We start from the raw sequence: 12,671 nt of genomic DNA, 5'->3' as shown, positions 1-12,671 counted from the left end.
TTGGCTCCTTGAGTGGTCATGCAAGGAAGGGTAGGTGAGGAGGAATACGAATGAGTAAAACTGAAGAAGTGGAAGAGAGCTGGGGAGGCGGGCAATAGCAGAGGCCAGTACTGTGAGGAAGAAAGGGAGGACACAGACAGCAGCAGGTGAAAGAGGACAGGTTAGTCAGAACACTGAAAGACTGAAGGAAAAAGAATGGGAGGTAAAAGGAATAGGAGCACAAGGGCAAAATGATCTCTTAAAAGCTACATAATAATCCTCTAAGATGTGGAGTTACATCCGGGAGTATATAGTCCCTTTCATGTCTTGTCATTAAATTTCTGTGATCACACGGTGACAGTATACGTCTTACACTGCTGCTCCTTTTTTACCTATGTGGAGAATAAGACCACTTCTACTACCAATTAAAATAAATAAAGGAGTTATCTGGGAAGACTGAACTTTCTCTTGTTCTAGTAAGTGGAACATTTTCTCTAAATTGCATTTTTAAGTAAGAGATCATATTGAAGTATAAAGGTATGTTAAAGGAAAATCTGCAAACCTGAAAAAAGTAGTCAAAAGAAGGTTTGTAGGTAGAAACAGTCTATACACAGAATCACAGAATGGTAGGGGTTGGAAGGGACCTCTGTGGGTCATCTAGTCCAACCCTCCTGCCAAAGCAGGGTCACCTACAGCAAGCTGCACAGGACCTTGTCCAGGCGGGTCTTGAATATCTCCAGAGAAGGAGACTCCACAACCTCCCTGGGCAGCCTGTTCCAGTGCTCCGTCACCCTCAGAGGGAAGAAGTTCTTCCTCATGTTCAGACGGAACTTCCTCTGCTTCAGTTTGTGCCCGTTGCCCCTTGTCCTGTCACTGGGCACCACTGAAAAGAGTCTGGCCCCATCCTCCTGACATCCACCCTTGAGATAATTATAGGCATATATTAGGTCCCCTCGCAGCCTTCTCTTCTTCAGGCTAAACAAACCCAGCTCCCTCAGCCTCTCCTCATAGGAGAGATGCTCCAGTCCCCTCACCATCCTCGTAGCCCTCCGCTGGACTCCCTCCAGTAGCTTCTCATCTTTCTTGAAGTGGAGAGCCCAGAACTGGACAGAGTACTCCAGATGAGGCCTCACTAGGGCAGTGTAGAGGGGAAGGAGAACCTCCCTCGACCTCCTGGCCACACTTTGCTTCTGTGCAAATACAGTACAAAAGTATATATAGAAGAATATTATCAATGGAACATTAAAAAAAACCTAAACCAACAAACCTGGTTCACATCAGTGCAATTCAAGCCTTGAATAGCTCTAGTATTACAATGCTTTTCATCTACTTTTAGGAACTCTTTGTGATGATTTCCAGGACCTTTGCTGCTGCTACACTGGGAGAAAGGAATGTCAAGCTGCTGGAACTTCTGTTAGCAAAAAAATGGGATGTTAATTGTAATTAAGGCTATTTCTTTTCTGAAGGACTGCTGTTTCTCTCTTTTTGTAAACACGATCTTTATTCTAGCACTCCGGCGCCTCTGCAGTAACTGATAAAGGTGGCTTTTTATTTTCTAGCTTGCAGTACATGCAGATGCATTTTACGCAACTCTCAAACTTTTATTAACTGATAGCTTTCTCCTCCATACTACTGGATTTAGCAGCATTTAAAGCATGAGCACACAAATTTACAACTCCACTGCAGATTTATGTTGATAGCTACCTTTGATAGTCACAAACACAGATTTGGATCAACCCAACTCCTAGAAGCCATAAGGCAATCCAAAATTGTCAGCTGCTTCTTGTTGAAACACTGTGCGGAAAATGAAGAATTTAAATATAGAACAAAGATAATTTGACTGTGTATCTTGACAATGTATTTAGGAGACAGGTGGAGTGGGCAAAGTGTTACTGCCTTTTTTATTGATACAAAGTACAATAATAATCAGAAACAGAGGAGGAAGAAATGGCAACTTCCATCTGTGGGATTTATTTAGTTAAGTTACATTCATGTAGTGTTAGGACTGAAGGAATTGGTCTCAATTTAAATTTTTTTGTAGAGTAAGAGCTGAATATGGAATAAAATGCATAGCTGAGGAGCATAAATAAAACATTTTGTGGGCTTAAGAAATTATAGGAAGGAAAAATTATACTAGAATGGGAATATTTGATTGAAATAATGGAATAGAGTATATCAGCATAAACTACAGGTCTAAAGAAGAAAATCTGACAGTACAGAAAACAGGAAAATAAAAAAGATTGATCATCAAAGACAAGGCAATATTTTCAGGGTTGATTTTCAGATTCTTAAAATTCTTATCTTCACTATTTGTAAAATATTTTGAAGTAGAATAACTTTAAAAATTCTTTTTTTTTTTCTTGATGACTTTCACAGGTACATTAGTTCTGTTTCGATTTCTTCTCAGTTTCAACTTTTCATAATCCTGTCAAACTTGAGTCATAGATCATGTAAACATGTGCTGTTCCCTTTAAAGCTAAACAGCTTTGTGGGTTTTGGGGGATTTTTTTTTATTTTCTATTTTTTTTTTTAATATTTTCATTTCTCTTGATGTTTTCCAAAACTTCATTTTATAAAATACAGCTTAGTTTGTGTTTGATAATATGACTTGTATGAGGTTCAGCAAGGCCAAGTGCCAGGTCTGGCACTTGGGCCACAACAACCCCATGCACTATTACAGGTTTAGGGAAGAGTGTCTGGAAAGCTGCCCGGTGGAAAAGGACCTCGGGGTGCTGGTCGACAGCCGGCTGAACATGAGCCAGCAGTGTGCCCAGGTGGCCAAGAAAGCCAACGGCATCCTGGCTTGGATCAGGAATAGTGTGGTCAGCAGGAGTAGGGAGGTGATCGTGTCTCTGTACTGGGCACTGGTGTGGCTGCACCTCGAGTACTGGGTTTCAGTTTTGGGCCCCTCACTACAAGAAGGACATTGAGTTGCTGGAGCGTGTCCAGAGAAGGGCAATGAAGCTGGTGAAGGGTTGTCGCATTAATTTGGCAGAAAATAAACCCCCTTGCATTCTAACTCTCTTCATCGGAGTGAGAGGCTAGGTGCGGCTAGGTTTAAATTCTGAGTGATATCCAATTTACCACTACCAGTCCAGTCACGTTTAATACGTATATTAAACTACCACGATTCTGGATACACTAATAGCAGTCTGCACCTTCAGTCCAGTCATGCTCATGAACTAGCATGGCGGCATTTGGTCGTGTTCAGTGAGAAACTGTGACAACTGGCTACTGAAACAGTGCAGTTTTATTTGTGCAACAGGTATACAGTTTTTTTGAATTGCCGGTGATAGTGACTGTCTGCAAGAAAGCACGTGCAAATATAAAACACGTGAAAAGGTTATAAATACTACAGCCTAGCTATAAACATTAGGGAGTAACTGTTCCCGAGAAAAGCGCCTAGTTTAAGTCTCACCCAAGGCGTCCCAAGGCGGGGAGAAGCAAGGCTAAGCCCGTCGGCCAATCCCGGCTGTCGGAGGCAGTCTGAGGTGGAGTTTCCCTTGACTTGCTCACGGTGTTATCTTCTTTTCCTCTGAAAATCTACGGTGTTATCTTCTTCTCCAAAAATCCCCCCTTTCCCTGGCTATTTTTCTATTCTTTCTACCTTTAAGGTGGAGTTTGAGTGACTGTAGTCATACATACCTTTTATCATGACTGGTGTAAAATTTTCTCGCTTCACGTTTAAAGATATAGTTTACAAAAAATCGAGAGCGCAGACTCGAAGAGGGGTGGTCGCACCTCAGAGGCGAGTAGCCTTCGGGATGGAGGTGTGTTTTGGTATTAAAATGATATTAAAACGAGCAAAGTTCACAAGAGGATAGCACTTTGGCAAGGTTTCGAAAACCTCTTGGCTCAGGGGGCCAGATGAGTTGCTTATCAGTTCTAGAGGACCATTTCTTCCTGCTTTATCATCACGAAGCATGGCCACGGAATCTTCACTCCGCTTCGTCTTCTATAGTATGTTGCAGGGAGCTGCTGTGTTAGTGGATTCCTCACATGCCTGCTGCAGCTGTGTCCCATCCACAGAGCTCCTTTTGATTTCATGCTTTTCCTCAAAGGGTGAACACTGCTACGTTTTTCATATAAATTTTAATTTTCAGATGTAAAACCTTAATTTTACTAATAACTCCACAAGGGTCTAGAGAACAAGTCTTATGAGGAGCGGCTGAGGGAACTGGGGTTGTCTAGTCTGGAGAAGAGGAGGCTGAGGGGGGACCTTGTTGCACTCTACAGCTACCTGAGAGGAGTTGCAGTGAGGTGTCTGTGGGTCTCTTCTCGCAAGTAACTAGGAATAGGGTGAGAGGAAATGGCCACAAGCTGTGTCAGGGGAGGTTCAGATTGGATATTAGGAAAAATTTCGTTATTGAAAGAGCGGTCAGGCATTGGAACAGGCTGCCCAGGGAGGTGGTGGAATCACTGTCCCTGGGGGTGTTCAAATATCATGTAGATGTGGCACTTGAGCACATGGTTTAGCAGGCATTGTGGTGTTGGGTTGACGGCTGGATATGATGATCTTAGAGGTCTTTTCCAACCTTTGTGATTCTATGATCCTATGACTTCTTAAGTGTTTCTCTAAATTTTATTGAGACACATGTGTACACCTTGGGGAGGCAATTGTTGTGATAAAAAGTTATGAAGTAATGCTGTTAAGGCATTTTCAAGACCAATTTGACAGTACTTTATGGTATTTTAATAGTAGCTTTTACTCTTGGTCATCAATCAGAGACTCTTGTGTCACTCAGTTCACCCACTATGACATCATCATATATTGCAAAACAACTTCTCCTACAGATTCTTTCACCTAGTCAGACAAAGTAGGATAAAAATTATCTGTCTCATTCAGTGTGTCTTGGGGCTAAATTTTAAAAATAATATACCTGTTTCATGTCATCAAGTAGATCTATGTGCCTTTTTTAGATAATGTCACAGTCCTATCACCTAACAAGAGATTATGTGATCTGAATGCTACTGACTTGACAGGTTTATGGCCATCATAAGCAACAAGGCATCTCCCCTGTCTAGAACTTGAAATGAGACTAAAAGCCTTTTGACTGTGATTTATGGCCCAAATTCTCTCTGAAAGACTTTATGCAACTTTAATAGAATCTTCCTTTCACATTTTATACTGAATGGTACATATTTACCTAATTTCCTCAGAGATAATTAATGCTGGCATTTTATTTTGTGGCAGAGCTAAACAAGCTTATACTTGTTGACAGCATCATAGGCAAAGACTTTATTTCAAACTTCCAAGTATAGGGTAGAAATTCAGCTCATGAGCAATTTTTAATTCCTCCTAGTGTAGACTGAATTGAGTTAATGTGCTGTGGGAAAGGAATTCAGCATGATTGATTATAAAGATTTATAGAAAATAAATTGAAGAACAGTAAGCTAACATGGTCATATTTGACCAACAGTAAAGTGGCAATTATGACTTTTAACTGATAAACAATAGTTTAATATTAATAAAAATAGATATTTGGTTATTCTAGTAACCTAAAACCTAACCTGAAATGAAATTAAATTGCATGTCACATAAGAACAGGATGGAATTTTGATGGAATTTGTATTGACATAATTTCTTTAAAAATCATTGAAGCAAGGAAAGATAACTTTGAAAAAAAATTGTGTGTTTGCTTCACAAAACATTAAGTTATATATATTTGTATATGTATATACACACAATAAATCTGAATTTTTTTAAAAGGTAAGAATAAAATTAAAAGAAGATATGTGCATAAATGTTTTCATTCTGCTTGATAGTGGAATTCGAGCAAAAAGTAAATCACCTTAACCTCGTCTTCACTTATAGCCCTATTACAATTAAAATAAAAATAATAATTAAGAACTTGTATGGCTCAGCAACCAGATAGTGATGATGGTATAGATTTACTCTGTAACATGAGGGCTTGTGTTTATACATTAGAGACATGAGAAAAAAGAGTAAGATAACAGATACTTTATGATGTATGTATGATTAACCAGAACAGTTGACAACAGCGGTGGCTGTCAGTGAAGTAAGCAGACAGCATCCCTTCAAATGCCTTGAAATTACTTTTTAATGCAATTATAAGTACAGCAGACTATGGTGAGACAATTCTGAAAAATAATGTTGAATTCCACACTTTTGCCATATGACCTTCTTGCATCTTCCTCATTGTCGTATTTTCTATTACAGCTACTTGTGACCTCTTGCCATTATAGGGTTGAAGGCTTGGAAAGGGACTGTGGTTTCCTATCTGATGGTGCAAAGTCTAGCACAATGAGCTGATATGAAACTGTTGACTTTTATTTCTCACCTGTTATATTCTGATAGAAATTCAGGTAAAATATTTATATAATTTTAAATAGAAAACATGTTCTGAGGAGACAAAACCCAGAATTAACAACGTGGGTTCTATATTCATGAGCAATCATTTATTTTTCATTCAGAAAATATCAGTGGATTTTTTTAGCCCCTGTTTATTGGAACAACATATGATGCAGAAAACATGTCTTTCTGCTGTTTTTCCTCTTCTTAAAGCCATTTTAATCTGCATTGTTCTCTTAGTGCAGCAAGCTAGGAGATTTTTCAGATATTAAGGCTTTAATCGATATCCATTTTGTTTGCATGCCAGTTCAGCAAAATAACCTGTTGTGAAAACATTTTGTTAGCTTTCAAGAGATGTAATACCAAGAGAAAAGAAAGGAAAATTTCTGATTATTTGATCATATATACATGAAAAGTGCAAAAGAATGACAGTATTTAATTAAAAAAAAATTCATTTGTTTTAAAAGCCCATTCAGCATTTTCTTGCATAATGACTACTGAAGCATGTGATAGAAGAGGGAAAACTGTTTCTGGAAGAAAGTAAAGTATTGTGCTTCAGGAACAATTTTCTTTTCTGAATCTTACTGCTCTGACCTTGTTTTTCTCTGGATATATATAGTATTGTGTGTTGATTACTGGTAATGTGTACATCTAATTATATGGCCAAAAGGAAGCAGAAAAGCTACATTTAATCTCCAGACTCACTGAATGTCAATCTTAACAAAACACTTTATTTCACCCATTATCCCTTAAATGTTTGGGGAAAAAAGTAAGGAGGAAGAACACTGTAGCTGACATAGTTGGAAGCTTTGACATTGACTGTTGAGACAGAAAAGTGAACCTAATGTCATTTATTACCAATGTGATAAGAAGGAGTAGGATAAATAATTTATTTGGAAAGTGACATTGTAGTACCCTCTTATTCATTTAGTAACAGAAATGCCATGGATTTTTGCAGTTGTTTCCATCCAAAGGAGATAAGAATCTGTACTGCTGTTACAGTCTGCTGCAGAATTTCATGAAGTACTAAGTACAGAGTTTACTGAAAAATGTGCAATCTACTACCATTCAGCCAGCATAGAAAATGAATAACAAAGACGAAGAGTAGGCTTTCAGATGTGATGTCAGCTACTCATAGTCAAAGGCTGGGTCTGAGCACAAAAGCATAGAATAGCTGTGTAAAGACCATAAAAAGAGATTTTTATGGAGCTGTAAGTGTGCATCAAAAAAAGAGAAAGAAATCCTCTTTCAAGGAAACCTGGATTCTCCCCTGTGCTGCACTGGGTGGGTGGGGGGAGAGAGAGGCCTGATGCAGGATTCTTTTTGTTTGTCAATATAAACGACCCAACAACAAATGGTGCAATAAAATAGCTGCTATTGATAAGGTAGACTAAAAAGAGGAATATAGATAGTGAGTAAATTTTATGTCCCTTCAGCTGCCGGGGACCCCGCATTCATGTGGCATCAGATGAATTCCAGATGGATTTTCCCAAGGGGTGCTGTGCAGATCCTGTCCATGGAGAGATTCCCTCTCCCTCCCATACTGTGGTGGCTTTATCTCGAGTGACAAATAAAACCATGTATCTTCTGACAGGTTGCAATGTTATCTCTGTCATAACACCCACCAGCATGCAGCACATGATAGTATGGGCATTCCAGCAGACAGCCTTGCAGCAGCTACGCATGTGAACATACAGGCTTCTCAAGCCTCAAAGTACAAGGCCTTGTGCAGCAAACCTGGCCTGCTCAAGGTCTCTAACTCCTTGAATAGAATGTCTTCTGCGAGGCTCCCAGTACAATTCCTGATATTATTTAACAACTGTATGTTGTCTGAATATACTTCTTTTTATAAATCAAGGAAATAGGGTGCAAGAGAAGATGGTGATGTTCTCTCTTAAAAACAGAAAATTTTGCAGAGATCTATCAATAATTATTTTTTTTGCATCTTGATGTTTGTAAATGTGAGAGAATTACATATAGGATGTGGCTGAACATGTTAATTTTTGCTTAACCAAAAAGGAAAGTAAACAATGTGTTCCCTAGTATAATTTCCATCTACATATGCTGTACGTGTTCCAGCATTGCAGTCTTTATCTCAAGACTGGACATCTTTATTGAACACAAATTATAGGCCTGATTGAAAAAAGAAGTGAGGTTTCCTGATCTGTATTAAGTGAGGTGATGGCTGTTATTTATGATTTTATCTTGCACTCTTAAATAATGTCTCGTTTTTCTTTAAAAGGATTTGTTAATTTTAAAATTAGTAACTGCAGAACTTTTAAAGCACTCTTTTTATCCTCCTTTATTGAGGGATGGGGGAGCAAAGCTCTGAACCATAGATATCATTTTGCATTAACACAAATTAATGTGTTCTGTACTTAGCATCTTAAATTATTTCATTTGATGCTGTGTAGTTCCACACAATTGAATAATCATAGTTACTTTCATTTTCTTTCCTATGTCACCCCTAGAAAAAAAGACTGATAAAAAGTAGAACTTTATGACCAAATTTATGAGACCTCAAAGTGCCATATATTACATGGTTCTTTCCTCACAATGTGAAGAGAAAACTAATTTTAAAGAAAATCCTCCAGGTTGGCCCGGGGAAATTAATTTGCTTTGTTACTAAAAAAAGACCATATGACATGATGTATAGAAACACAGAACTGTCATCTGAACATAGAGCCACTTTCTCGGTGAGCAGGAATAAAGTTAGAGGTTACAAAATCCACTTGGAGCTGAATCCAGTTAGAGAAGTGAAAGGCAAAAGATGGTCTTCTATAAAGACATGAGCAGCAAAAACAAGGCTGGGGAAAACATGGGCCTGCAGCTGAGTGGGGCAGGGGACCTGGTGACAAAGGACATGGAAGGGGCCAAGCTGTACTGAAGATCATCATCACATCAGTCTTTACCGGTAAAACAGGTGTTGGGAATGGGAAAGTCTGGGTAGGAAGTCTTCCTCTCGCAAGGAAGCCTTACCCATGGTGAACAAGGTCAGATTAAAGACCATTTAAACAAACTAGACATTGGCAGGTTGAAAGGCCTGTGTAGGATTCACTCACAAATGCTGGTCAAGGTGGCCCATGGCGTTGCAAGGCCACTCTTGATATTCTTTGAAGGATTGTGGTGATCAGGGGAGGCTTCTGCAGGCTGCAAGAAGGTCAATGACAAAGGCAAGAAGGATAATCCCAGACATGATAGGCCCATCAGCCTCACCGTGATTCCTGGGAAGGACATGGAGCAAATAACCCTGGAAACCATTCCCAAAAACATGAAGGACAATAAGATATTTAGGAGCACTCAGCGTGGGTTTATGAAGAGGAAATAATGCCTGATCAACCTGACAGCCTTCTGCAGTCAGGTGACTGGCAAGGTGTATGAGGGGAGGAGTGAGGCTGTCTATCTCATCCTTAGAAATTCTTTGGACACTGTCTCCCATGACACCCTCAAAGACAAACTGATGAAGTACAGGTTAGATGCACAGATTGTGAGTTGAAAACTAGCTCAACTGCCATGCCCAAAGGTTATGGTCAGTGCCACCAATTCCATCCAGAGGCTAGTCACCTGCAGCCTAGCCCAGCACTCTTTCTTTCCTCCTCCTCTCTGTCAAAGTACAAATGACTGATTTAACACTTTAACAAAGGGAAACAAACATAAGCTACTTAGCATTCCCTCTTTGAAGCTGTCATCTTTTATAAAGAAAGACTTGACCACATAGTGCTTGCAAAGTGAGTGCCATTTTTAGTTGATGGGAAGGGCAGTACTGTATTGTCCCAGTTTCTTCTCCTGTTGGTCATGGAGTATCTTTGGGGAGACTTCAGTTGCTTTCAACTTGCAGTGAAAAAAAATATTTTCTGTAGCTCTAAAGCCAGAAGGATAGAGTTCTCTCTTACGTGTTATTTTTATACAGGTCAACACCTTTTTCTTCTTGTCTAAACTAAAACATTTCAAGATCTCTTAAACCTTTCAGTCCGTTCTTTCTGTAGTTGCCGTACTAATGTTCCAATGATTAGATCTTTGTTTAAGAAATAATAGTTGTCAATAAAACATGAAACTAATATTCCATCTCACGATAGCAACTTATATTCAGAGATCTAGTTTAGAAGAATAATGAAATAGTTTAAACATAAGCAGATAAACATTATTTAGAAGAGACATGTTAAATATTCTGTTCATGTCTGCCACTGAAACATACAGTAAACCAAATCTGTTTTGTACTGTCAGCACTGGATCTAAATCTGAGTGTCGTACTGGTGTTAACAATTCAGTCACAAAGAAGTTTCATTCAGAGTAGCTGGATGTCTGGAGGACACATACCCAGCCAACACAGTCAAGACTTCCTTCAAAGCTAGGCTCTTCTGAAAGAAACAACCTGAAATCAGCAGAGAAAATATAAAGGCAGATGTCTGAGAAATAAATTTAAAACATGTTAACTCCGTTTTGACCTTAGCAGCAGTTCAACAGAGATTCTGTCTCCTGATGTAAAGGTTTACTACTCAGCCTGAGTAAGTGACAAGATGGCAGACTCCATTAATCTTGGCTTTTGGTAGTTTATTGGATCCTAGCAGTTCGAATATTAAAGGAAATGATGATATTTGAAGATAATGCACACATAATAGTCCAGAGAATTAAGCTGGTTTAAAGATGATAAAACAGACTGAGCATGTTTGAAAGATGCACTTATGTTGGGAAAAGGGAAATTTTTTATCCTAGGATTCAGTATCACTTCAACAATATTACTGCTACTTTCTACATAGATGGAGATCTCTCATTTGTACACTTCAAAGCACTGAAGGTAAAAAGTAATCATCACTTTCATTTTCTCAAGGGATAACCGAAAGACACAGTTTAAACACAGTGTCTCAGGTCATATAATGAGGTAGCTCTGTTGAGAGAATTTGTGAAAAAAAAATAATCAGGAGACAAAAAATGATAGAGGAGAGGGAGAGAACAAACAAAAGCCCAGTACCTCTGTTATCCTAAGCCTCTGAATCGTGAGCTTGTCAGAAAATAGATTGACACTTTTTCCCAAGACCCTGATACACATTTGGGCTCTGTATATTCTTTCAGAGCACAAGAACGAGAGAAATTCTGCATTGCATGAGGCAAAAAGCCCACCTTGGTCCTGTCTTCGGCAGTGCTGAGTAAAAGATGCTGGGAAAATCATAGTATCCAGGACTTTTCGGGAGCGATAGTTGTTCCTGTTTCTACTCTCCAACCTTGAGCAGTCAGCAGTCAAGGGACTTCTGTGTTCCAACAAAATTTTTGATAATATATCTTCCATTACTTTTTCCATTTTTCTTTTAAAGCACATTATTTTTTTCGGCTTTTGCAACACGTGTTTCAATGAACATCACAGTTCCGTTATGTCTGTGTGTGACATATACGTGTTCTTTGTGATGTATTCCTTTCCTTTAAATTTTTCTCTATTTCTTAAGACCATTACTTTACAAATCACTTTGGTTTACAGTGATGGTGTTTTAGACAATTTATTCCATGGCATGCTGAGCTCAAAATATTTTAGATTTGCACAATTTGCTTTATTTTTATTCTCCCCAGGCAGAAAGAGCAATAGGATAATTAGTTTTCATTCATCTCAAAGGTCTAAAATCCAACTGTAAACAAGATGGCCAAATACAATTTATGTTTTTATGGAAAAAAACAACTTAAACATTTAGTTGGTTACCATGCCATCTTATAGTTCCCATCTTAGTCTTCAATGATAATGGAAAATATTATGCATCATGTCAACTTTGGTAGCATGGCTGTGTTACAGCAATACAGAGTAATATTTTGCATGCATTTTGGTTTTGCATGTTTCGCTTGTAACTATGTCCTGAAATGAATCTCTTCAAAGTCCAGTGCTTAAAGGAAATTATGAAAATTACGTCACCTGTAATTAATATATATCATTTCTGTGTATGCAAAGTCCACATGCTTTTTATAATGGATTATGAAACACTCTATTGATAAAGACTAATGGACTTGGGTTGGGATGGGGGGTTGCATAATGATGAATGATGGGGTTTACTCTAACGCTGATGGATGCGATCGTTAATCACAATTTTGTCACGTGACATAGAGAACTTTATTTAATCTTGCTGTTAATTCACTATTTCCATTGATTTACCTGTAAAAGTATTTTAGTGTACCAGAGGTTAAACTGTCATAATTTTCTCAGAACTGATGTATCATTTCATGGTTTCTTTCTTGTTCATTTGTGTTTTCTGTTTTTTTCTCTCTCTTACATGCTACAGTTGCAAACATATTGTGGCGAGAGCAAGGTACTAATAGATGGCTTTTTTCATATTTTCTATGTTATGATGAAATGCTCATGTATTTGCATTTTTGGGTTTTTTTTGTTGTTCACGTTCTACAG

The 12,671-nt window shown here is 38.5% G+C and overlaps 1 protein-coding gene across 4 annotated transcripts in view; it reads left to right on the top strand.

Annotated features, from left to right (window-relative positions):
• Positions 1-12,671, top strand: part of FSTL5 (follistatin like 5) — a 318,510-nt gene that overhangs the window by 257,971 nt on the left and 47,868 nt on the right. For 3 of the 4 annotated variants that reach the window (XM_075421652.1, XM_075421650.1, XM_075421653.1), the window contains one exon: positions 12,550-12,576. The exons of the other annotated variant lie outside the window; for it this stretch is intronic. In XM_075421652.1, the coding sequence (XP_075277767.1) occupies positions 12,550-12,576 (27 nt within the window). The remainder of the gene's footprint in view (positions 1-12,549; positions 12,577-12,671) is intronic. 4 annotated transcript variants of the gene reach the window in all.

Source organism: Opisthocomus hoazin, chromosome 5, assembly GCF_030867145.1.
Source record: "Opisthocomus hoazin isolate bOpiHoa1 chromosome 5, bOpiHoa1.hap1, whole genome shotgun sequence".
NCBI classification, from domain to species: domain Eukaryota; kingdom Metazoa; phylum Chordata; class Aves; order Opisthocomiformes; family Opisthocomidae; genus Opisthocomus; species Opisthocomus hoazin.
Note: the sequence above shows the minus strand (reverse complement) of the source record. Positions and strands in the feature narration are given on the sequence as shown.